This window comes from Cololabis saira, chromosome 11 (genome assembly GCF_033807715.1).
Source record: "Cololabis saira isolate AMF1-May2022 chromosome 11, fColSai1.1, whole genome shotgun sequence".
NCBI lineage: Eukaryota > Metazoa > Chordata > Actinopteri > Beloniformes > Belonidae > Cololabis > Cololabis saira.
In genome coordinates, this window is record NC_084597.1 from 17,265,508 (window position 1) to 17,292,557 (window position 27,050).

General features: G+C 39.0%; 2 protein-coding genes across 2 annotated transcripts in view; both read left to right on the forward strand.

The window, feature by feature from the left end:
- Positions 1–12,624, forward strand: part of ccdc62 (coiled-coil domain containing 62) — a 32,469-nt gene extending 19,845 nt beyond the window's left edge. Inside the window, exons 9-15 of the mRNA XM_061733845.1 lie at positions 3,876–4,001; positions 6,228–6,316; positions 7,730–7,774; positions 8,776–8,876; positions 9,169–9,322; positions 11,871–12,054; positions 12,207–12,624. Of these exons, the coding sequence (XP_061589829.1) occupies positions 3,876–4,001; positions 6,228–6,316; positions 7,730–7,774; positions 8,776–8,876; positions 9,169–9,322; positions 11,871–12,054; positions 12,207–12,214 (707 nt within the window). The 3' untranslated portion in view covers positions 12,215–12,624. The remainder of the gene's footprint in view (positions 1–3,875; positions 4,002–6,227; positions 6,317–7,729; positions 7,775–8,775; positions 8,877–9,168; positions 9,323–11,870; positions 12,055–12,206) is intronic.
- Positions 12,625–12,761: 137 nt separating this feature from the next.
- LOC133455034 (huntingtin-interacting protein 1-related protein-like) overlaps positions 12,762–27,050 on the forward strand; it is a 29,891-nt gene continuing 15,602 nt past the window's right edge. Inside the window, exons 1-14 of the mRNA XM_061733844.1 lie at positions 12,762–12,977; positions 13,313–13,376; positions 16,566–16,708; positions 16,808–16,864; positions 18,092–18,172; positions 23,377–23,453; positions 23,569–23,630; positions 24,697–24,837; positions 24,924–24,981; positions 25,114–25,189; positions 25,294–25,419; positions 25,494–25,616; positions 26,659–26,842; positions 26,926–27,014. Of these exons, the coding sequence (XP_061589828.1) occupies positions 12,897–12,977; positions 13,313–13,376; positions 16,566–16,708; positions 16,808–16,864; positions 18,092–18,172; positions 23,377–23,453; positions 23,569–23,630; positions 24,697–24,837; positions 24,924–24,981; positions 25,114–25,189; positions 25,294–25,419; positions 25,494–25,616; positions 26,659–26,842; positions 26,926–27,014 (1,362 nt within the window). The 5' untranslated portion in view covers positions 12,762–12,896. The remainder of the gene's footprint in view (positions 12,978–13,312; positions 13,377–16,565; positions 16,709–16,807; positions 16,865–18,091; positions 18,173–23,376; positions 23,454–23,568; positions 23,631–24,696; positions 24,838–24,923; positions 24,982–25,113; positions 25,190–25,293; positions 25,420–25,493; positions 25,617–26,658; positions 26,843–26,925; positions 27,015–27,050) is intronic.

The window sequence follows — 27,050 nt, forward strand, 5'->3', positions numbered from 1 at the left end:
GGTGAGGGTAGGAACTTAAATCGACTAACAAACAGAGAGTCTTGCGTATTGGCTCAGGTCTCCCTTCTCCACACCAGACCAGTAAAGAATCTGCATTGTTACAGACGCTTCAACGCCACACTTGAACTCCTCCATTTGAGGAAATGCCTCATTCCTAACCCACAGAGGGCATTCCACCCTTTTCTGACTGAGAACCGAGGTCTCGGATTTAAAGGTGCTGATTCTCATCGAGGCTGCTTCTCACTCAGCTACAAACTGCTCCAGTGTGAGCTGAAGACCACGACCATCACCAGTAGGGTTGCCACCCGTCCCGTAAAATACGGAATTGTCCTTTATTTGAGAAAAAAATGTTGCGTCCCGTATTGAACTAATACGGGACGCAATTTGTCCCGTATTTTTATTAACGCCCCATACACACGTCTGTCACACACACATCAACACTAAATTTAACAATAATGAACAAAATAAAACACAGGAAACATTAAGGCCAGCAAAATCTTTGTTTGTGTAAATTAACTTTTACACCATAGTTGAATTATTGAAATAAATTAACTTTTACACCATATTCTAGTTGAATTATGAAATAAATTAACCTTTACACCATATTCTAGTTGAATTATTGAAATAAATTAACTTTTAAACCATATTCTAGTTGAATTATTGAAATAAATTAACCTTTACACCATATTCTAGTTGAATTATTGAAATAAATTAACTTTTACACCATATTCTAGTTGAATTATTGAAATAAATGAACCTTTACACCATATTCTAGTTGAATTATTGAAATAAATTAACTTTTAAACCATATTCTAGTTGAATTATTGAAATAAATTAACTTTTAAACCATATTCTAGTTGAATTATTGAAATAAATGAACCTTTACACCATATTCTAGTTGAATTATTGAAATACATTAACTTTTAAACCATATTCTAGTTGAATTATTGAAATAAATTAACCTTTACACCATATTCTAGTTGAATTATTTAAATAAATTAACTTTTAAACCATATTCTAGTTGAATTATTGAAATAAATTAACTTTTACACCATATTCTTCACCTGTAACTATATTATATATCCTGGCTGATGTGGACATACATAGCATAGGAGGCTATTTCAGTTGCTAGTATGTTTGGCTGTCTATACAGTCATACAAGTTCAATGCTATTAAAGCCCTTTAAACTTTAAATCAAAGCATTTAGTTTTTTTCATATAAAATAAACACATTTTTATGCAGTTTAGAAGTTTTGAGGCTTTTTTTTGGCTCCTGCGCTGCTGAAATCGGGGCGTCCCTTATTTCTATTTCTGAAAGGTGGCAACCCTAATCACCAGCCAACAGGACCACATCATCTCCAAGATCGTTGACAAAGTGCTGCCCTGATGAAGTCCAACAATCACTGGATACTGGAGTCCAACTTACTACCAATGTGAAGCAAACACTCGACCCATTTGTACAGGGATTGAAAAGCCTGTAACAACGGGCCTAGTACCCCATACACCCAGAGCACCCCCCCATAGGATACCCTGATGGACATGATCCAATACCCTCTACAAGTCCATGATGCACTTGTGAACTGGTTGGACAAACTCCCATGCTGCCTCAAGGGTCCTAGTGAGGGTATAGAGCTGGACCGGTGTTCCAGGGCAGAACCGACATCCTGAACCTGCGGTCCAACTATATACCAGACTGCGTAAACCTCACCAGGGAGACGGAGGAGTGGGCTTCCCCTCTAACTGGAACACACCCTCCAGTCCCCGTTCTTAAAAAGCAGAAGCACCACTGCAATATAAAAACCAAAAAAAACAAGTATAACGACTGCTGTGGGAATTTTTATAAATTGCGCAGAGTAAAGTGTAGATCCTAAACAAATTACAACATCAGTGAGCTCGAGATCACCAAAGTTTATTTTAGCTGATGCACAATCAGGAGAGTCAACATGCAGCACGTCTGAAGCAATATGCTGTTACACTTCTTTTATAGGGGAATGGGTAAGACTTGACAGGTTATTGGAAGCTGGTTAGATGAAAGACAGGAAACCTGACAGGTCATTCGTAGGGACACTGTGGCTCCCTGCACCGGTCATATGGATGATAGTCCTCTTAGAGGAAGGTATATATTAGTGCTGGGCGGTATACCGGTTCATACCGAATACCGGTGTTTATTTTTCTTATGATATGAATTTTTCATATAGCATAATACCGGTGAGTATGTACAGTAGCGTACACAACGTTGGGAGCGCCGCTGGACACTGTTTGTGAGGGGACTGTTTAGCAGTAGTGATGCACTGACTGATTGTTCGGTAACCGAAATTGTTCGGCCGAAAATGGCAAAAAGACACTTTCGGTGTTCGGTGGAATAAGTGGGAAAATACCGAACAATTAATAACGGCGTTGTAATATAAGGAAATAGACTCGCCGCTCCCGTACCGGTTGCGCACCACCAGGGCCGCCGCAAGGGGTGTGCGAACCGTGCGACCGCACGGGGCCACGCGCCCCAGGGGGCCTCGCGCTATGGGCCGTTTTTTTTTTTTTTTTTTTTTTTTTTCAAAAAAATTTTTTTTTTTCAAAAAATTTTTTTTCGTTTTTTTTTCGTTTTTTCCCTTATAAATATCAACAGTCACGTTCCATTAGAGACCTAAATGTGTACTAGTCTGTGCATATCAATAAATATATGTGCAATGATGCGCGTGTCTGTTGTTCAATACAACTGATCAGACCAAGCGCATTAACAAAAGCTGCTCTGATCCAGACGGTGGAGTTGGAACAAACTGTCACACAATGTCGAGAGAACGAGACAGATTCAGGAAATTTCCATCAGGGGATGAAAAAAGAAAAAAACTAAAGAAAATGGAAGAGTTTAATGCCTCTCTGACAGGCTCGTTTGATAAATTTGTTACAAAAATCACCGATCCGACCGGGTCTCAAGCAGCCGTGGGGCCCCGCGTCGAGGCAAGCCCAGATGACGATGAGGCGGGAAGGGGAAGGTATCCAGTATTTTGCTAATTGGAGAGTTAAAATTGCGCATATAGACACCCGATCCAACCCGAAAAACCCCAAAATTTTGCGGCGCTCGCTATGCTCACGCGCGAGGGCCCCCCCCCCAGCCATTTTGCACAGGGCCTCGCAAATCTCCCAGGCGGCTCTGCGCACCACAAACATAAATCGTTGGCCAACCAAAAAGTAACCACATAAGAATTTTACCTAACATTTACCAGGAGGTGGAACCAAAACAACATAATGCTGGGAAATTAAAAAATGTTCAGTTTTTTATGTTCAATAAATATTTTCTACCTTGTAATTTTGTAAAAGATTTTTTTCTTTGAAAAGCATGCCTAAATCAAATTTATTTGATTTGATTTGACAGTAAAATAGGCCATTCTAAACCAATTTACTGCAGCAATTCCTTTCCAAATCATTAGAAAATGTGGTTAACACCCAGTTGTGCATGAAAAAAAAAAAAATACCGTGATATACCGTGAAACCGATATAATTTTGAACAATACCGTGATATACATTTTTGGTCATACCGCCCAGCACTATATATTGCAAAAAAGATGTGACCCTTTCATCTGCATTTACATATTTTATACCCCCCTCTTCCCATCCTGTTTCTTACAGATGTTGACTTGTTGTTACAAAGCATATAATGTTTGAATTTTTCCATGACACAACACATTCAGGCGGTCTCACTGAAGAGATGTCTGTTTAATGTGCTTGTGAGTTTCCAACAAACCAATACTCCAAAAAACAAGCATAGTCCCTCTTTGAACCCTGAACCTGATGTTAATGTAGACAATGGATGATATCTTCACTTAAAGATGACAGTGAGTAGTGTTTAATCCCTCCTCCGTGCCTCACTGTGTTTGTTAGATGAGCTGCAGCAGCAGGTGACGCAAAGCAGCTCTCACAGAGAGGAGATGATCCGTCTCAAGCAGGAGCTGCAGCTGCTTAGAAGAGACCTGGTCTTGACAGGTACGTCACACCTGGTCTTCACAGGTACGTTACAGACACACCATGCTACCGGGTCTTTATCTAATGGACGCTTTCCTGTCTTCCTTTCCGTTTCATTCATGATATGTAAATTAGGGGTGTGCAAACAAGGGTACCTCACGATTCAATTCGATTTCGATTATTGGAGCTTCGATTCTTCTATTATAACGATTTTCGATTCGATTATTGGTGCCACGATTCTTCGATTATTGTGATTTTTAATGCTTTTTTCCATACAAGATTGATTTTGTCTTCATCTGTGTCTACATTTGTGAATAAATAGCCAATCAATTAACTCAGTTCCTCTAACAACACTCATTAAGTAAATAACAAGGTTTTTTGAACATTTGACATGTATTTTTCAAAGACACAAAATAATTTATTTTATGACTATGTAAACATTTGCTCTTTGACTTACTTAAAGGTATTGTGACATCATTTTTAACATGCTTTTAACACTATTAAAAGTCTTGGGCAACATCCCTCAAATGTGTCTAAAAGAGTGTAACAAGAAAAACTTCACTCTAGTACTCTTTTCCTGGCTTTTTATTACAGTGTTTTTTTGCGCCGTGAAAAATGCTTCCTTTCCCCCCTTTCCTGTCAATCATTGCTCCGCTCCTCCTCCAAACCTCCTCCTCCTCCAGCCATACGCTCACAGCGGCGTCGGAGCGACAGGCGAAGCATGCACGGAAGAGCAGCAGGGAGAACCACAGCAAACAATCATAAAAATAAAGGCATGCAAGCAGCACTGTCCCCTTATCTTAAGTCCAGTCAGTGGCCGCGGGTGTTCTTAGCAGTTTTCCTCCGGTGATTAGAACAAAAGAGGCGTGTTAAGCCTCATTTATGGTTCCGCGTTAAATCGACGCAGAGCCTACGCCGTAGGGTTCAGCGTATGGTGCGCGTCGCCGCGTAACACTACGCCGTAGGGTCTGCGTCGGTGTAACGCGGAACCATAAATCAGCCTTTATGGTGCGCTGGAGAGGAGAGGAGACAGGGAGCTGGGTGGAGGGGGCGGTGATTTAGCGGATCGTTACATAACGATCCGCCACCAAACCACATGCGCCGTTTTTGCATAGTTATGCGGAAAATCCCAGAAAGCACACAATACACTGAATGTTAAAAGTTCGTTGTTTTTTGGGTGTAATTGATGTCAAGACACCCAACAAAACACAAAAAATCAAGAAAAATGTGTTTTTCATGTCACAATCCCTTTAACTTTGACCAGGGAAAGCTGCACTTGCATGAGAGCGCCCTCTATTGGCGGAAAACACTGAAAACGGTCAAGCCCTGGATTTAATGAGTTCATTAATTCAAGTAAACAAGATATGTACTTCCATCAAATTTATTTAGTGTAAACATATCTTAAATTATTATCGAGGCCTACAGAGGCCTCGATAATAATTTAATAAGAAACAAGATGAGCTCTGTAGCTTATCTCGTTCCTTTTTGGCCCCAAACACCTTACTAAGAATAAAAGCCATTTGTTAACAATAAAAGTGACACGTGTATATATATATCAGGCTTAGGATTTGCCAAACTGGAGATGCCCTTGTTGTGGGAAAAAAAGATCCATTAGACTAAACTGAAAAAAGATAGACCGAACATGAATCTGATTTTCTTCCATAACATACAAGCGGTCACATCTTTCCATTAAGACAGATGACAGCAAAGTGACCAACAAGACGATGTTGCGTGAGTAATTTAAACATTTAGATTGAGGTGACAGCGGCTTCTGGTGAAGTACCAGGATGAAAACATCTGACTGACGTCAATGTGGCTTTGAAAACAAATCCTCTCGGGCTCGAGCCTCCACCCCGACTATGTCCAGTTCTGTCTTATTTTCCGTTTAATTCATGCACCAATCAACCAACTGGTGATCAGACTCACTGCTTCAGGCAGAAGCAGTCTGACACGTTTGAGACAACAGATTCATCCCAAGTCTTATAGCATCGTCCTACTGAGCATGCTCAGTGTCATGAGGCTATTTTGTGGCCTCAAAATAGTTGCCAAAACAGAGGCTGCTGTGGACGCAGTGATTATTTACATCTGTCCATTTTGCAATGAGACACTGGTTCCCATAGCAGACGGCTTTAACTTGAGGCAAAAAAAAATACACATTTTCGGCCACTGTTGTTCATTTACTTCAGTTTTTCCCATCCAGGGCTCCGTAGTTTCAGCCTGAGGGAGTCGAACCCCACCCAAATAAACTTGGCATGTGATGTTTTTCACCAGGAGAGGGTGACACCTGGAAGGATGAGCTGCTGGAACTGTCCCGCTCCAAACAGGATCGGCTCACGACTGAGCTGAGCTGTCTCCGACAGGTACGTTTACTAGTTTATTCGGAAAAGAATGATAACATTCGAGACCAACCAGCACTTCAGAACAGGACAAAAGCGGTTTCCTCCTTCCTCCTGCTGGCCGTGCGGTTGGTGTTTGAGGAGACTTTCTGGTTTGGCAGCATAGCTCAGACTATCTTGCTGTGGGTCACTGTCATGGACAAGACTATTTAAAACTGAGCAGGTTGTCTTTCTTTTGTCTAAGTGGTTGATTTATGATGTTTTCTTTTCATTGTATTTGTAAAAAAAAAAAAAAAAGAGACACTGTCCACTTTTCTCTTCAAGTAAATATCAGGCAACCTCCGGGAGGCGACTTTCAAAGTTTTCTGTCTAAATTACCTTTTTATTAGGGTTGCCCTGATACCGATACTGGTATCGGTATCAGATACCGATACTGGTATCGGTATCAGGGCCGATACTGCCCTCATATACTCTAGGGCTGCAACTAACGATTATTTTAATAATCGATTAATCTGTCAATTATTTTTTCGATTAATCGATGAATCGGATAAAAAAAAAAGCATTAAATTCCAACCATTTGAAAACAGAACTGACAGTGCAAATTCACAGTGCAGATAATCTTCAGAAAGTTCACAAACAGATTGCTCCTTGAACATCCCTGAGCTTTTAAAGTATTGATAAAAAAAAAACAACAACTAAATGGACTAACACAGAAAACATACACATGTATGCTTTACATCTGCCAAATATATAAAAAATAAAGTGCACAAAAGAGGTATACTTTGTTTAAAAGGGACCTAAGCTGTCAGAACAATACATAAATTATAAAAAATAAAGAAAAATATAAATCAGAAACAGGATTTGTTTGAACATTACAATTTGTTCTCTCACTGCCTTCACTCAAAAAACTAAGGATCTTACCAAGAAGTTTTCTTATTTCTAACCTAAAAATGCCATTACACCTGATAACACACATAACTTAAAAGGTTAGGTGTTTTTCCCACGTGTTTCAATTGAACTTTCATTTGTGTCAAGCTAATTTTAAGTTCTAGTTAAGTTTTAAGTTAAAGTCTTTATAAGATTTTGAGTTTTGGCAGTGTTCAAAATAAAATTATGAGACCTGCTGTATTGGAGCACATTTTCTTTTAGTTAAAACTGTAGCGGGAACAGATGTTTAGAGGAACCTATGTATGTACCGGGTTAGAGGGGGAACATATAGGAGAACGGACCACAAGAATATAGTGGATTAAAAATAAAAGTTAAGCACTGAAATGCCTGCTAACCAGTTGTTTCAGTCAGAACTGCTGGAGAACAACGCCACTTCTGTTGCCAAAATGCGCGCGCAACATTATGTGACGTAGGCTGAAAAAGGGTCTATAAACCAGACTGTGAGAATGGGATTGTTTATGTTCTTCTTCTTCTCTGTTTTATTGGCAGATCGCAACCAACTTTAAGGAGCATACCGCCACCTACTGTACAAGAGTGTGTAACATCATTTCATTTAGCCTGTTTTTTAAATTCTATTTGATTGTTTATGTTGTTTCCAGAGGTGTGTAGAGTAGCCAAAAATTGTACTCAAGTAAAAGTACTGTTCAGAATAATATGACTCAAGTAGAAGTAAAAAGTAGTCATCCAAATAATTACTTGAGTAAAAGTAAAAAAGTACTAAAAACTACTCAAGCACTGAGTAACTGAGTAACGTCTGAAGTACAAAATAATCATCTTCAGGCAAATTAAATCAAAAAAATAAATAAAAAATAAAGAATAGCTAAATTAGATTAAATGAATCTTAAAGTAAATTCAAGTACTTTAATAAATAATAAAATAATAACAGAATAAAAAAAATTAATTAAGCACAAGTAGCACAAAATTTCAAGCCTTTGTACTTTTCTTTTTTAACCAGAACTAGAACAAGCCCATGAACTCATAGAAACTCTGTGTGTGTTTGAGTTTGTGTAAATGTGACAAAACATGCAAAAACAAAAATTTTTCCCAAAGAATCACTCAGTGATGTCATGAGATTGACGCGTACGTGGATAAAAGAAAAGTAACAGCTCAATGTAGCCAAGCTGGCCGAGTTTTGTTTAAAATTGAATTTCTCTTGCAAATAAAACCTGTCTTTCAAATCATTGCATTTTTCATTGCATTTTTAGCCTAGTTATTTTTGTGGTAGAAGTATCGGATCGGTACTCGGTATCGGCGAGTACACAAATTAAAATACTCGGGACATCCCTACTTTTTATATCACGAGGATCAACCACAGAAGCACAAATAAATAAATCAATACATAAATCAATCAATAAATAAATAAATAAAACACTATTTCCTCCCCTGCCACATTTACTCTATTGGATAGAGTGACTAATCATTTAGTTTATGTACCCTTATTATCAAATAAAACGGCTGGTAAGTATTGGATACTTCCCACCAGGTGATCTGAAATATGAAAAAGACCAATAATATTGTCTCTGTGTGTTTTCCAGGTATGTGAGAATCAGAGAAAAGACCTGGAACTACTACGGTTTCACCAGGAAAAAACCAGAGAAGCTCAGAGGGAAAGAAACGGTCAGGGATTTCATGGCAGGTAAGGTGTGAACTGAGCCATAGATTATTATTATTATTATTATTGATTGTTCTTTTTTTTATCCCTGGTGATGATGATAGATTTTCTGTGTTTTAACTTTCTCAAACATAAATTGTCACTGAGAGACAACAAAAACAGCACTCAATAATCTTTCTGTACCTAACTCTGAAACTGAAAAGGTTGTTTGAAGGTCACTTGAAGGCAGAGGTGTTGAAAAGTTTGTATTTTGAATGCTGTTGAACTGTTGACAGTAAAACACCAAGGTGATGAATCTCCATTCCTCTTTTTGTAGCAGCCAGGATGATGCAACTTGCAGCTACGTGGATCATCTGTCTCCTTCACCTTCACCGTCACCCAGACCAAAGAGCTTCAGATCTGCTCATGAAGGTCGACCACCATCAGTGTCGGTCGGCGAACTGGGAAGCTACTCTTCACACATGGCCGATGTAAGAAAGTCTTTTTGATAAAGCAGACATGAACCTCGTCTGCATATGAGTCAAGATAAAAGTTACACAGTTTAAACTGATCATGGGACATTTTCAGAAGTGATCTAGGCTAGAACAACGTTTGATGGGAATATTGAGGTCACTCTAATGTCTCCACTGTTATTTCTAACCACCAAATGTGAGATTATCACATGAATCCAAACCCCGGGGAGGGACATAAGACGTAAATGGTCTTATTCAAACAGCCATCTGTGGTTATCTTGACTCATTTTACAAGTACTTGTGGGATTAAACAAGATAATCATGATTTTATAAGTTTTGACAGTGATTATTGTTTCTTTGTTGTTTTGTTTTGCCTATTGTTTTTTAACTAACTGCTGCCTTCTTTCCGAGGTCTCTCTTGGAAAAGAGATTTTAATCGGAATGAGACTCACACCTAGTTCAATAAAGGATGTAAATAAATGAGTCAAATAATCTGTGGGACTCAAATACTTTGGGGAAAAAAGATAAAGAAGTGATAGAGCTTCATCTGAGGGGAGGTTTACTGTCTAAGGGGCGCTCACACCAGGCTCTCCGTATCATGCCAAAACGGGAGATGTATACATGCAAATCCTGGCTAACCAACGGGACATTGCAGTGGTCAATAAACTCCGGAAGATGACAAGTGACGGCAACATCTGGAAGAAGGAAGACGAGAAACTGGAAAAACAAGAGTTGAAAAAAAGATTCAAAAGATCTAGAAGGTGAAGGAAACGGTTAACTGGAGCTCTCGGAGCCGTGAGCTCTAAGCTGTGAGAGTAGCTTGTGCAGATCCCAGGGACGTCGGAGACTTCGGTCCAGAAAAGCGCAGTACTGGGAACAGCCAAACTACTGCACAGAACACTCGAGCCCCAGAACTCTGGTAGAAAACATTTATTTCTAAACATTTTTTTTTCTGTTGAGCTAATATCAATCTGTGGATTACCAGAACCCTTAGTATCTAAAACAAATCACAAGATCTTCAATTTTCCACCCCGGTGTAACATGTGCCCCCACTAAAGCAACATGATATTGGATTATTTTTATGAAGCATCCTCTCTGTACCGCTGGATAAAAAAAACCCAGAGGCAATGAAGAGATTAAAGAATGAAATGATGGAAAAGAGAAGAAGTGTCGCGTCACTGAGCCCTTCTGCTACGATCTCCACACCTGCCGGGAGTCAGGTGACAAGACAAATGTGGAGAAAACAATCAGTTAATGGGATAAATACTGGAAACAGGAGCTCATAATGTTACGCACCGAAGGGAAAAAGATGACGGCTGGGAGTGTAAACGAAATTCAGGTATTTTATTAACAAACAAGGTCTCAAAATGTTAAACACAAAACAATCCTCCACAAAACCGAGGACAACAAGGATTAACCATTTAACAAAAACCAATCCACTCAAAAGGAGGGACAACCAAGCACGATCAGGAAAACTCTGAAAGAACACCAGTCTCTAGGAACCAAATTAAACTTGCTACACACTTGTAGGATACACCTAAGCCAAAAAACACTGGCAAAACGCAAGGTGGTGAGACAGCGGTTCTGGGGAGCACTGAATCAGTCCACGGACACCGAACACAGCAGCTCCAGTCCACTCTCCTTTATAGCAGCCTCCTGATTGTCACACCTGCGAAGCCTCCTGATTGCTGATGGGCACCAGCTGCGAGGCTCCGTCCCAAATTCAGGAAAAGTGCAGAAAACTTAATCTGCTTCTGGCTTTTACAGATGGAAAGTGTGGCCGATTATCGAATTCGATATTCATAATTTTATTAATAATCGGTATCGCCCCCCCCCCCAAAAAAAAAAATCGAAAATAAATAATTTCGATTTTTTTTTTTTTTTTTTTAAAGAAAATCGGCATAAAGTGCATATCTTATATTTACATTTTTTTAAATATTTTTAAAATCTGCTGTATAGTTCTTAAATGATCAAAGTGGAACAATATACAGTAAGTCTCTCATTGAAAGTTCGGTAGAGTACTGTTTGGTTGTTTGTCATGTGTACTAGTTAGCTTACTGTTACTACCTCCAAGTAGGCACTTGCTGTGGTTTGGGTCTGGGAATTGGGAGTATTTTGCCTGACTGTTCTAAAATTGAGGCTGTTATTCCTCTTAATTTGTTATTTTTTATAGGCAGCTTTTTTATTTTATGTAAAGAGAAAATTCACTTAATGTTATTTTTAATAACTGAAATGCTGGTTGTTTTGTTTGATGTTCCATAATTTGCACTTTTGATGTGTGAGCCGTGCAAAGTGAATATTGCTGTCCTTCCTAGTTAAAGCAATAAATTGCTCACCATTCATTTAAATGAATTCTTGTATTGAAATTTGTTTTCTCCCAAAAAGGTAAAAAAGGGTAATAATCGTATCGGCTGATATCGGCTATCGGTCTTTTTGATTTCCCCCTAATCGGTGATCGAAATAATCGAAAAAAAGGCTGATCGGTCGGACACTAGAAAGTGTGATCAGTTTTCTCCTGTAACTCTTAAACTCGGTGATTTAAAAACATCTTATTCTGTCTCATCAGGGTGACGATCTAATGGCCAGACGTTCTTTGGACGAAACCATGCTAATTGACAGGAATCTGTCAAGACAGTGCAGCTCTGTGGAGCATGCTGGTCCTTCTGTGAGCTGCTCGGCCACGGAAAACATCTCATTTATACAAGATCCAGAATCCCCACCACCACCCAGTGACTTCCACAGTGATGATGGTAAAGGAGTTTCATGAGACCTCTGTTTCTGTATTAACATTTGTATTCATGGGGCGTGGCATCAAGTGTGGAAAGTGTTCCTCCTTTTAGTTTGGGCGTGTTAACACGTAAGGCTTAATGCTTTTTTTTCTTTTCTTTTTTTCCCCCAACAGAAGAGTGAATCTCCACCCAAAGGTCGTCTTCGTCACGGTGCCACCCTGCCAGCCAGTAATGTGGACGGCCTGATTTTAAGTGGAAAATTGATAAAAAATAAATACTGTCCATTATTTTGTGTTTTAATGACCCCAGTATTGTTTTTATCCGTTGCCTGTGAATATTTCCTACTTTTGTATCACATTAGGATTCATGTATAGTACATCTTGAAGCATTATCACCATCTTTAAGACTAGATTGTATGGAGGGGCAGGAACCAGTCTTTCAGGGTTGATGAGTGGTGTGTCTTTGTGTCGTCTTTCCAGTTTCACTGGCTCCAGATCTACCTGCTGGCTTGAGGGGAAACGTCTGTACCTATTCTATCTTCTAACTTGGATGTAACATCACTTCCTTTTGATTAAAAATACTTTTACCTGACGTGTTGGTAGCATTTTAATGTTGCAGCCGTATATTTACATTGATGCTCTAAAGTGAGGCGTTTTGCACATTTGACAGCAAAGAAGAACTTTTTTTTTTTTTTTTTTTACCTCTTTATTTGGATTTACTTGGAATGACCGCTGTGTCGCTTTGGACTGAAAATTAAGTTAACAGAAGAGTAATTTTGGAACTTGTGTCCTCTAAAACTTACCTGAAGCTGCTTTTTAAGGAGCCTGGAGGCAACTCTGGATTTATACTTTTGAGAGGATAAAATGAGCAAAACAAAGAATAAAAGTGAAAATAAGACGGAAAAGGCTTTGGCTGCGGAGAAAGAACAGTTTGGTAAACAACAGGTGAGTCATACCTTTAACACTTGAGCTCTTTTGGTGCTTTAAAAGTGTGAATTATTTATTTATTTTTCCCTTCCTATACAGGTGTCTTAGTCAAATGTAATGGTATAGCTTTTATTTTATTAGAAACATTGCAGCCAGACTGTAGAGCAGCCTTGTTTTAATAATGTCCAAATTTATTCTAGGGACTATCAAACAGGAACTGGGTTTTTCTATGGCCAATGTTGGTTCCCAGCCTTGTGTTTTCATATTAAGTCTAAAAGTTGAGATTTTAACATTTATGAAGTGAAGAATCAAAGGATTTTTATAGTGACGGTGGTTTTGTGTTTTTTTTTCAGCTTCACAACATCAGTAAAACCGTCACGTCGACTGAAACACCACCTAAAGCCAAATATGTGCGCAGTATCCTTTGAACACATAACAGCAAGTTTATTTTAGTTCAAAATGACTCGACACCTTGATAAAGACAGATATGTTCCCGTATATTATTTTTATTCTGCCGCAGAAGCAGCTTTTGTTACTAAAGTTTAAAGTTAATGATAACAATCTGTTAGCGTGCTCATGTTAGCAAATGAGACCGCGGTTGAATTGGTTTGATATTGGATATTATGAATTCAACACCCATAAAACGTGTGATACATACCACTGATTTTGGTCAAACCACTTGTGATGTGTTCATGGTCATCTAGACTATATATCACAAAACAGTAATTATTAAAAAAAATCATATATATGGGCTGATTTAATGTGGTTTAATGAATTCAACACCCATAAAACGTGTGATACATACCACTGATTTTGGTCAAACCACTTGTGATGTGTTCATGGTCATCTAGACTATATATCACAAGAGAGTAATTATTATAAAATCACATTATGGGCTGATTTAATGTGGTTTTAAACTATATATCACAAGAGAGTAATTATTATAAAATCATATTAAAATCATATTATGGGCTGATTTAATGAGGTTTAATGAATTCAACACCCATAAAACTTGTGATACATACCACTGATTTTGGTCAAACCACTTGTGATGTGTTCATGGTCATCTAGACTATATATCACAAAACAGTAATTATTATAAAATCATATTATGGGCATAATGAAAACAATCGGTGTTATGTGTCACAAGTTTTATGGGTGTTGAATTCATTAAACCTCATTAAATCAGCCCATAATATGATTTTATAATAATTACTCTCTTGTGATATATAGTCTAGATGACCATGAACACATCACAAGCAATATGACCAAAATCAGTGGTATGTATCACAAGTTTTATGGGTGTTGAATTCATTAAACCACATTAAATCAGCCCATAATATGATTTTATAATAATTACTGTTTTGTGATATATAGTCTAGATGACCATGAACACATCACAAGTGGTTTGACCAAAATCAGTGGTATGTATCACAAGTTTATGGGTGTTGAATTCATAATATCCAATATCCAATATCAAACCAATTCAACCGCGGTGCAAATGAGAGGAGGAACAGAAATGTGGTTGAAACTTTTAACCAACTTAAAACCTGGTAGATTTAAACAAAGGTAGAAACTAAAAATGTAATTTTAATGTAGTGAAGTGGATATTTTCTAAAGGAAAGGAAAATGTGTGTTTTATGGAGTTCCAGACATGACATCTGAAATAACTAAATAAATTGTGGGCACCAATTATTACTTTAGGGCTTTGCAGAAAAAATTATTTTGCGGCCACAAAATACTGATTTGCTTATTTATTTCAGGTATTATGTTTTGGGGCTCTGTAATAATTTTTTTTTCAAAGCTAAACTAAATTGAAGTTTTGAACAAAATTCAAAAGTGAAGGAAAATGCAATATATTGCCAAAAGTATTTGGTCACCTGCCTTGATTTGCATATGAATTTAAATGAAATCCCATTCCTAATCATAGGGTTCAATATGTCCACCCTTTGCAGCTATAACAGCTTCAACTCATCTGGGAAGGCTGTCCACAAGATTTAGGAGCGTGTTTATGGGCATTTTTGACCATTCTTCCAGAAGTCCATTTGTGAGGTCACACATTGATGTTGGATGAGAAGGCTGGCTCTTAATCTTCGCTCTAATCCCAAAGGGTTTTTGTTGGGTTGAGGACCCGGTGCAGGCCAGTCGCTTTTATCCACACCGGATTCTGTCATCCATGTCTTTATGGACCTTGCTTACCACAGTCATGTTGGAAGAGGAGGGGCCATTTCCAAACGGTTCCCACAAAGTTGCAGCATGAAATTGTCCAAAATGTCTTGAAGCATTCAGAGTTCCTTTCACTGGACCTAAGGGGTCAAACCCACTCCCGGAAAACAACCCCACACAATAATCTGTGCTTTTTTTGGTAAACCTGTGACCATGGAAGTAACTGGAACACCTGATTCAGATTATATGGATAGGTGAGCGCTATAGTGTATATGTTTTACCAGCCGCAGACATGAAATTTCAACATAACTGAATACATTTTGGACACAAATTAGTATTTCCTGACCTCAAATTATTGTACATAATTATTATAAATTATAAATAATTATTATTAAAAAAAATTGTGGCCACAAAATATAAATGTCTTGCCAAAATTATTTATTCATTTCATGCCTGGGGCTCGCTAGTATTTTGATTTAATTCACAGACTTGTGAAAACTTTATTAGGACTCCAAAAACTTGAGGTTTTTAATTTTTTTCAGTCAATTGTGAATGCAAGTACCACATTTCACAAGTCCATGGCATACGTTATGTTAAGTAATAATGTATTGTAATCATATATGGTGGTTTCATATGAAAAATCAAAAAATACCTAGTTTAAAAACCTTTTATTTGAAAAAACACAATTGGTTAAATATTCCTTTGTTTTAACATTTTTGACTGGATATGCTGTCAAAATATATAGAGATGTTTGTGGTCTCTAAAAATATGTTTATTAACACCAACAACAGAAGATCAAAGTTTTCCTCACAGTTTCATAAGGTTTCCTGTTCTGTGAACCATTTTAGTACTTTGGACCAAAACTTTATGGTTCCCAATTAATCATATAATGATAATATAATGATAATTCTTATTTTGACCTCAGGTTCCAATCCCTGGTTTATATTGTAAAGTGAGTTTCTCAGCAGACTCTTTTGATTCACTGAAAAATAATTAATAATAATAAATAAAGAAGCTTAAATTATCTCAAAAAGTTGTTGTCCACCTCAGTCTTCTGGCTGCACTGTAAAGGCAATACTCTGTGGTGTTGCAGCTGGTGATAGTTACATAACTCTGGATGTGTATGTGTTTTGGTCCTCAGAGCACTCAGCATAAACACCATTCTAATCACAATGGGAAATAATTGATTAGCCTTGTTTTACAGGCTTGTCAATTGAGAGTTAATGGTAGTTACTGAACATAACTTTGGTTCTGTGTTTGTTATGTGAGAGTAAATGATGGGGAAGGATTGAATCTGTTTGTTTTACTTGGTGTATCCACTGGTAAGGAAATATATGTCATCTAAGATAAAGATGTAGGTTCAGTGGAGGTATAAGTCCTGTTTATGCACAGGTTCATATTTTAGAATAGTATTTGGAAGTTTCCTTAACAGCTGTAAAGACATCATCATGGGAACCCACAAAGAGGGTGGAGCCACCACCTTCTGGTCCTACGTCTTGAACCTGCCTCTCTCCAGCAACTCCATGGTCAGCTGGAAATTTTGCTATTTGCTCCACAAATTGCTCAGGGATGGACACAAAAATGTGAGTTCAGCATCTAAATCTTTCCATGTTCTTCCTTCGGCCACCTCACTTTCTTGTAATGGTGATGTGATATGTCCCTCATCTCCGTCTGATCGACAGGCTGTTGCAGATTCCCGCAGGTACAGTCGCAATGTGAAAGACATGGGTGTCCTGTGGGTAAGTGTCAAGTCAAGTTACGTTTATTTATAAAGCACTTTAAAAACAAAACAGGACAACAAAATAAAATACAACAAAAGTTAAATGCTATTGAATAAAAATGAGTTTTAAGATGAGATTTAAAAGCAGCCATAGAAGGAGCCAGGCGTATGTGCAGTGGCAGCTCGTTCCAGAGTTTGGGGCCAGTTACTGCAAAGGCCCGGTCACCCCTGCTCTTTAGCCTGGAGGGGGGAACTGTTAGGCAGAGTTGGTCGGCTGACCTAAGAGCCAGAGAAGGTCTATGGACATTAAAAAGACCTGAGATGTAAGAAGGTGCAAAACCATGTAAATATTAAAAAAATTAATTAAAAAAAATTAAAAATTGATCCTATAACAGGAGCCAATGTAGAGCTGCGAGTACAGGTGTAATATGGTCTCGCCTTCGCGTTCTGGTGAGGAGGCGAGCTACAGACGGGACAGGGAGGAACAGCTAACGCCTGCATACAGAGCATTGTAGTAGTCTAGGCGGGATGAAACAAAGGCGTCTATAACTTTCAGACAGGAACGCGGTGCATGGAGTGCTGCTTGGGTATTTGCAAAAAAGTGTATCCCCCAGGTGCTCTTCAGTCGGGGAGATCCATAAAATGTTGTAGACAGAGAACTGAGGCACTCATGAGGGTAAGATTAATAAAATGCCTTTATTAGTGCGTGTCACGCTTTTAATAGATTAGCCATGCACCAATAAAGGCATTTTATTAATCTTACCCTCATGAGTGCCTCAGTTCTCTGTCTACAGCGTCTATAACTTTGTCAAAGTTTTTGAAAGATAAAAAGGGTTTAACATTGGATAAAAGCCTCAACTGGAAAAACTAGATTTTACAACTGTGTTAATTTGTTTCTACATTTTAAAGAGTAGAAGAGTTTAAAGAGTCCCAAATCACACCAAAGTGGCAGCAGTCACAGCTGGGATTTTATACTATAAGCTTGCTGTAGTAATCATATTTGCAAATGTGTGTGGACCAGGAAGCAACTTTTCATCTGTGTGTACTCAGATTGTCAGTACATTTATCCATGCAAATGTTTTGATTTCTGTTGCAACACAACCACAAATTTGGCTTTGTTTCAAATCTCCTTATAGTTTCTGCCTCTTTGCTTGTCAATATTATTTCACAAAAGTTTCATTTTCAAACGTGACAGGTGTTTGTTTGATTTTTAGTCAGTGACTTCTCTCTGCCTTGTTTTTCTCAGGGAAAGTTGCATGATCGATATGGTCACATTGTTGCCTTGTCTGCCAAATTCTTATACCTCAAAATGGAATTTCATGCAAAGGTAAAACATTTCACTTTATTAATTCAGTGGTTAAGTGATACATTTTAAGTGTTTGAGCAAATGCATAATTGTAATAATAATTGTAGTTGTTTTTTTTTTTTTTACTGATTCCCTGTTTCTTTATTATATGCACTCTGTTATCAAATAATCAAGGAATGCTAATTTAAGAACATACTTTGTGACGTATTGATTGATTGATTGAAACCTTTATTGTCCCCTCTGGGGAAAATTAGTTGCCAAACAGCTCATGACATTCAAAAGAGAAAGACAAACAGAAAAACAGAGTCTACAATGCAACAGTAAATATAAACACCCTGCTGGTCCAACAAACAGGAAGTGCTGGTAGTTGTTTGTCAATGTGCAGATAAGAGTCTAAGGGCCTGATTTACTAAAGGTTTGCGTGTGTAAAAACGTGTGCAAACTTGACAGCACCCGCAAACCAATGTGCAAGCTGATCTACTAACAGCGTGCAAAGAGGACTGCGTCTCTCAAATGAGCAAAATAGCACACGCTATTCATTTAGTACTTTTGCCCTGATGAATAATCAATATGGGGCGTACCCGCCAGAAATCGCTAAATACTGGGAGGGGAAGATGCAAATATGTCCATTTACCACCCGCAATGAGATTTACCAAGCCTGAAAGTTTTTGCGGGGATTGTGATTGCGTCTGTATTTAATACGTTCGAAAGGAAGGTGCTAATCTCCACATGCAAAAGGAGAAATATTTTATTTGAATGTTAAATCGAGTATTATTCAGCAAAAGGTTGCCACAGGAGGCACATTCATTTTTTTATTTGTGATAATAAATAAATCACGTGTTTTCATGGAGAAAAAAGTGTTTCTTATTGTGCGCCTATATGTTCTGCAGTTGTCATACCCCGGTGTTGTGCCGTATTCAGCACCCCTGCCGTGAAAAGCACCCCCTCGTCTGACAAAAATGATATTCTCATTCCGTGCATGTTCTGTTTAGCGTCCAGTTTTGTGTTAATGATTCATGTTTAAATGCACTCATGGATTCCACAATAGTCATACTTTCCCACAATCACAGTCACAGATAACAAAAATCGGGTAAATGGTTATTGATGTCATTAATTAATAGCCTGCTTACTGTGTTGTCTTCCATAATATTTGTAAATATATATAATATAAACTCCTAAGTATGTGTTTGTGTGAGTGTGTATATATAAATATATTGAAGTGTCAGTGTGTTGTTTTTTTTCTTGGTCTACTTATCATTGAATATACGAGGGGGTGCTTTTCACGGCAGGGGTGCTGAATACGGCACAACAATTTGCCTCTTCCACTAATATCTCTAACTCCAACTCGTCAAATTTCATTTTGCGCTTGCAACTATATCCTGCTTTCCATCCAGACTCCATGGCGCAAAGTTTGCGCCGCAAACCGTAAGACATGCAACACCTCATTTAAATACTGAGGTTTGCACCTGTTATCAATTGCGCACGCAATCTTAGTTGATCACCCGCAAAACACACAACAACAGCACGCGCAAACTTTTTCAGTGCACACGCAATTTAGTACTCTTTATTTAGGATCTTAGTAAATCGGGCCCTAAGTCAATTATCCTATCAACTCCAGCTCCAGGTCTCCCTGTGCCTGGTTGTAGAGTCGGAGTGCAGCTGCAATAAAAGACTGTCCAAATCTCTTTGTGGTCTGACGGGGGAGGACAAATCTGTTGCTGAATTTGCTCCTCATCCCCGTCAGCTCCATGTGCAGTGGATGGGAGGGATTGGCCAATATGGCCACCAGTTTTTCCCCATCCTCTGTTTAGCCACCACCTCCAGGCTGTCCAACCGGGACCTCACCACAGAGCTGGCCTTCTCTTCACCAGCTTGTTCAGCCTGGTAGCGTCCCTGGCACAGATGTTCCCTCCCCAGCAGGCCACGGCAAGGAACAGGACACTGGAGACACTGACTGGTAGAACATTCTCAGTAGCTTGTTACAAATGTTAAACGACCTCAGCCTTCTCAGGAAAAACATCCTGCTCTGCCCCTTCCTGATAAGAGCCTCGGTGTTGTCGGTCCAGTCCAGTTTGTTGTTGATGTGTCCAGTACTCAAGTTGTAAAAAAAAATCAGGGGGGATGGTGGATTTTATCATATGGGGACAGATAATTTGTGCTGATTACAAATAATATAATATATTACAAATAATACCACTGACCAAAACAGCTGCAGAAATACTGCAGGAATGACATAGCAGCAGTTAAATGCAGCCTTCTGTAAGCTTTAAATATCCACTGGGCTTACATCAAATACATCAAAACACAAAAATAAAAAACTGTTTTCTCAACTTATCAATATGACTCTGTCCTTCACAGGATAAGTAAAATGGATCACTGCAAAAACTCAAACTCTTAACAAGAATATTTGTCTTATTTCTAGTTAAAATGTCTCATTTTAGTAAATAAAATCTCATTACACTTAAAACAAGACTCATCACTGGAAAAAACTACAATTTTCTCCTGTTTCAAGTATATTTTCACTTAAAATAAGTAGAAAAATCTGCATGTGGAACAATATTTTATTGCTTGTAATGAGAAGATAAATCTTGTCCCATTGTCAGATTTTTCTACTTATTTCAAGTGAAAATTTACTTGAAACAGGTGAAAATTGTCAAATAGGTTATTTTGTGTTATTTTTCTGGTGATGACTCTAAATGTTGAAATAGCAGTAAAACCACATTCATTGATGAAATGACATAAGGGATGGAAAGGGGGGATGATTTTGACAGTTTTTATTTCAGGGGGGATGCCATCCCCCCTCATCCCCCCTCAACGCGAGTACTGGATGTGTACCCCCAGGTACCTGTAGGAGTCCACTCTTTCAACTTCCACTCCCTTGATGTTGATGGGGGCTGAGGTCCCTCTCTTCCTCCTAAAATCCACCACCAGCTCCTTGGTTTTGCTGGTGTTGAGCAGAAGGTGGTTGGTGTCGCACCACTGCACAAAGTTCTCCACCAGGGCCTTGTACTCCTCTTCCCTGTCATGTGATGTAGCCCACAATAGAGGAGTCATCAGAGAACCTCTGCAGGTGGCCCTGGTGTGAGCTGAATTGGAAGAGGAATGGTGCCAGGACAGTTCCTTGGGGGCCGCCGGTGTTACACACCACCACATCAGACTGACAGCCCTGCAGTCTAACGTACTGTCGTCTGTGTGTCAGGTAGTTGTGGATCCAGGCTGTCAGGGAGTAATCTACACACATCACTGCTAGTTTGCCTGCCAGCAGTGATGGCGTGATGGTATTAAATGCGCTGGAGAAGTCGAAGAACATGATCCTCACCATGCTCCGTGGCTTCTCCAGGTGTGTGTAGCATGTAGATCAGGGGTGTCAAACTTATTTTGCTTGGCGGGCCGGATTTGACCAATTTCTTTCTCGCGGGCCTTACGCTCAAAATAACAAAAACGGTGCGGAAAATTTTTTCTCTAATTCTTTTTTTTTATTATTGTTATCTAATCCAATATCAGTTTAGTTAATTTTAAAGGAAATATGTACTTTGTTTACACTCTAATTATGTAAAATATATTTCTTCATGATCTTTTCTTGAAATTTCTCGTTTTTTTTCAAATTATGTAAGATACTTTTAATATCATTTTACAAAGATAAACAGAAACAAGTATGTTTTTTTTATATTTCGCTTTTTTATAGGAAATTTATTAAAAGCAAAATCTTTCTTATTACATCCGAGAGTGTTTCTTTGTGATTTATAGATTTTTCCAGTACAATTAAGTGTATTTATTTTTAAAAATTGGCGCGGATATTTACGCCAGTGTGCCGAAAAAAACAGCACTTCTTTTTTAACTGTTTTACTTTGTCACTATCCTCGTATTCAAAACTGAAATTTTCCGAAATGTGCGAAAATATTTAATAGTAGTCAGTTAATAAAAATAAACGACCGTCTACAAAGAAATAAAATCGGCAAATGCATTCTAGAAAACTAAAAAAATGTCGAAAACTGCTCTCTTTGTGGAATAACGATGGATTTGTAGAAGAAATATATTATCGGATATGCTGCGATTCATGGCAATTATTTATGCCTTCCTTTTTAGTAAATTAACATTTTGTTTTTTTGCGTTGGAAACTTCTCGCGGGCCGCATGAAAACCTCTCTCGGGCCGCACATTTGACATCCCTGATGTAGATGATGGCATCTACATCTTCTGATATGCAAACTGCCGGGGGTCCAGGTAGTCCTTCATCTGGGGCTTAAGATGTTGCAGCACCAGCCTCTCCAGGATCTTCATGACCTGAAGTGTTAGGGCGACAGGTCTGTAGTCGTTTGGAGTGCTGGGCCGTCCATTCTTTGGCACCGGACGATGCATGAGGTCTTCCAGAGCTGTGCAGCCTTCCTCAGTCTTAGAGATAGACTGAAGAGATGCTGGAATGTGTCCGCTAGCTCTCCAGCACACACCTTCAGTACCCCGGGGTTGATGTTATCTGGTCCTTTGGCCTTGTGCGTGTTCACTCTGGAGAACCGCTTCCTCACCTGCTCAAATATTATTAAGCTGTGGGCGCCTCTAGGTGTGGAGCATGCTCCCTGGTTCAAACCTGTGGTGGTGGGAGGCACCTGCTGCTGGGGTGAGAGGGGGTCAGGAGAAGTCGGGGCTACAGATGCCTGGACTGGGGTGCATTGGAGAGGGAGGGGGATGGGGGACGGTGGTGGGGGGTGACAGGGGACAGGTTGGTCAAACCTGTTAAAAAAGCAGTTCAGGTCATCTGCCTGCTCTCGGGTCCCCTTCACCCCAGTATGTGGCTGCTTGAGACCTGTGATCTTCTTAAAGCCCTTCCACTTGGCCAGTCCTGATCACCCTCTGTCAGAAGAGTTTGTCCTTCTCCCTTCTGGGCGGCGCTATAGGCTTCCCAAGGCCAATAGCAATAGGTATACATTTTCTTTTATACCAACTGCTGTTAAAATTATCAATTCACATCAATTTTAATATTTTTAATACATTTTTATCATTCTGCCTGCACTGCTGGAAGCACTTCTACTTTTACTCATTTATTATGGTTACTATGTCATGTTTTAATTGTTCTTATTTGTATGTTTGTCTTTGTATGATGACTGTTTTCCCATACTGCTAAATGAATTTCCCCTCGAGGGACAATAAAAATGACTCTGACACCTCCTTAGGGCTGTGGTCCACCAGCCCCACACCAACAGTAAACCTTTTCTTTCCATGCTTCCACAGCACAAGGTGATCCCAGGTAACCTGGAGGCCAGCGATGAGACGTTGGAGAAGGAAGCAGGAACGGACATGAATAAAGTGTGGGTTTCCTCTCCCTAACTAAAACTTTCTCATTAGATTGTTTCACATCTGGCTATTGACTGAGTCTTTTATCATGTGAAAATGTGCTTCATAATCACGGGTAATGTATTGTAGGCTGGATATGACGCAGGAGCTTTTGGATTACTTGGATGCTGGCCTGAAGATGGCTGAAACAGGTGAGATCATCATATTGGACCCATTTTACGTACACACAGGGTTTTGGATAGACTCAAAACTGAATCCCATTTGAACCATTTCCCTCTGAAAACAGTTAGAGGTAAATTTTTATTTTTCTAGTAGATTCCAGTTTTTTTATGTAAGTCTTTTACATATATTAGTTAGTTTTGGTGTTCTTCAGGGTTCTGCACAGGGACCAATTCAGCAATCACTAATTGACATTACAGCCTTATTTAGAAGATATTCAAGGTCTGGATAACCTGTAATGTTTTCCATTCTGAATTAAGGCAAAACTGTGGTGGCAAAACTTCTCTTAGTCCTAAAATGCTCAGAGAATTAGCATCCGAATATATAGTTAATCTGTGAGACCTTGGCTTCCAGTCCTACTTTGAGTAAGATCGATGTCACATTTGACCAGGATTATTCTTTTAATTCACACATTAAACAGGGCTTTAGAGTCTCTGTTATCTTATTGCCTTAACCAGGAGCACATTTTCCCAAAAGTCACCCAAAAACTGGCTCCTGCATTTACACGTGAATACATTTGTTTGTACCCTTAATACAAAAAAGAAAAACTCACAATCGTCATTGAAATGACTGGAAACTGACAAAAGCAGAAATTAATAATCATTTTCTGAAAACTGACTTATGAAAATTAAGTTTGAATTGTGGTTCAACCGGACCAGTTTTAATGCTGTACATTTCCAAAAGAGTCTTTTCACATCAATTCTCATGGTTTTTACAAAGAAAATATTACTTTTATAGGGACTACCGAGTCGGTGCTCCAGTAGAAATAGTAATATTCTAAAGTGTATTTGTAGACATAATAAAAGTAAAGAACTGAGTGGGTAATGCATTTTTAAGTAACTTCAAAATCAACAACACTAATAATATGAATTGCTGAGATTAAAAATGATTAGCAAAAGTTGGATTTTTCCAAAAATAAAAGTTAGCCAGATGAGGGAAATACAGACAAGTCTAAAAAAAAAAGTCTAAAAAAAAATCCATAAATGAGTCTCGGAGGGAATGTAGTCCATGGTTAACGTTTGGTTTTCTTGCTTGTAGTTCTGCGTCAGCTGGACGCCAACGGGGCCAAATCTACGACCCCGGCTGGACAGTGCAGACTGACTCCTCTCATCCCCCTCGTCCCAGACTGCAGCTTGCTCTACCACTTCTCTGTCCGATTGCTGTTCAAACTCCACAGCCGTTAGTCACAATCCTGTTGTTTTTGTTCATTCAGAAGTTACTGTGTCAGACGAAGCCTCAAATCCACTACTGCGTTTGCTTCACAGGTATTGCTGCAGATGTTCTTCTTGGACATCGAGAGAGATTCCGCGACTTATTCACAAGGTTTGTTGTCATCGTAAATATGAAAACTTTCTGTGCCTTTATTTTTTTGTGCATTCAAATTGAGCAGATATATACATTTTTCTTTTGGATCTAGATATGTTTTATTTTCTGCATTTCTCTTATTTTTTTTAGCCTCACTCAGTTCTTCGACAGAGCCAGAGAGATGGAGTTCTTCAAGAGTAACGTCCAGATCCCAGATCTTCCAGATGTACGTGAACAGGAAGAAGTTTCTTTAATATTTCCCCCATGGTCTTAAACTTGGTCATCTTGGAGTTTTTAAATCGATGTCTTTTGTTTATTCCAACTTTAAAGGCTCCTCCAAACTTCCTCCGAGCTGCCGCTCTGGCTGAGTATAAGAAGCCAGTGGTAGTGATGCACCAGGAGGAGGAGGATGTGGAGATACAGTCTGAGTTTAGAGAAGCTCCTCAAATGCCACAGGTTTGCTTACACTCATATCCAAAGGTAAGATCTGTTTGGTATCGGTGCTAACGCTTGGCTTCATCCTGTGGCAGTACTACGTGCTCAGCCAAATGGGAATTCCTGAAGCTTCATACGACCAGAGAGAAACTGAAAACGAGAGTCTGAAGAGGGAGCTGGAGGTGCTGAAACCAGAGCTGCAGCTCATCAAGAGCGAGGTATCAACTGATGATGTGGATGTACCTATTTTATTTATATTTTATATTTTATAAATAGGTTCGAAAAGTTGCTTTTTAACAAACAGGACTTCTGAAACATTAACTTGAACAGGCAAGATAGAAGTAGGGATGGGCGGTATGGACTAAAAAATGTATCACGATAATTTCTGGCATTTATCCCGATAACGATAAAAATGACGATAAAAAAAATACCAATTCAACTCCACCTTTGTAACTATAAATCTATCACCACATTCAGTCTTTGGAGCCTCCAAAACACTGCTCTAAAAGATACTAAATGCTACTAAACGTCATCAATGGGAATTTATCTATCTATCTATCTATCTTTCTTTCTTTCTTTCTTTCTTTCTTTCAGGCTCGTATCTTTCTTTCTTTCTTTCTTTCTTTCTTTCTTTCTTTCTTTCTTTCTTTCTTTCTTTCTTTCTTTCTTTCTTTCTTTCTTTCTTTCTTTCTTTCTTTCTTTCTTTCTTTCTTTCTTTCTTTCTTTCAGGCTCATCTTTCCTTCTTTCTTTCTTTCTTTCTTTCTTTCTTTCTTCCTTCCTTCCTTCCTTCCTTCCTTCCTTCCTTCCTTCCTTCCTTCCTTCCTTCCTTCCTTCCTTCCTTCCTTCCTTCCTTCCTTCCTTCCTTCCTTCCTTCCTTCCTTCCTTCCTTCCTTCCTTCCTTCCTTCACGTACGTTGTGCGTGGATTTAACACAGAACCATAAATCAGGATTTACACAAAAACGTCATCAAGGGAATTTATCGTTTTTATCGCGAGATGACAAATTCTTACCGTGGGGAATTTTTTTGCCGGTTTATCATGAACGGTAAAATATCGCCCATTCCTAGATAGAAGTATCATGTTTGGTCACAATGGATAATACCATTTAGGTCAAACACCAAACAGCATATCAGCAATAATGCTTCATACCAACATGGTGGTGGCGCACCGATGGTTCAGGCTTGTTTTGCAGCCACAGGACCTGATATCTTGTCAAAGAAGCTTTCAGTACTTATTCAGATGATTCGTCCTATTCCTCAGGCTCAACGTTGTCTAACTGAGTTAAAGGCTCAGGTGAACCGCCTGGAAGCTGAGGTGGAAGAACAGCGCACCCACAAACAGGTGGCCCTGGTTGAAAACGAGCACCTGCGGATGGAGGTGGGCACGTTAAGAAGCGCTAACGTTGCCAATGTTGGGGCTCAGATTGGATTCAAGGAGGCAGACAGTGAGTGCACAGTTTTCATTTTTCTCGTACAAAGTTAGTCAGATGTCACTAAAAGTGTTTTATTCCTCTTCGTCTCGCCGCAGCTAGAGCCCAGGCAGCAGAGCTTCGTTTTTCTCAGCTGAAAGAAAGACATGCAGAGCTGGTTACAGGTCACGCTGATCTAATGAAGAAGGTAGATTAAAGTCTGCTTGTTTACCACCTGAACACT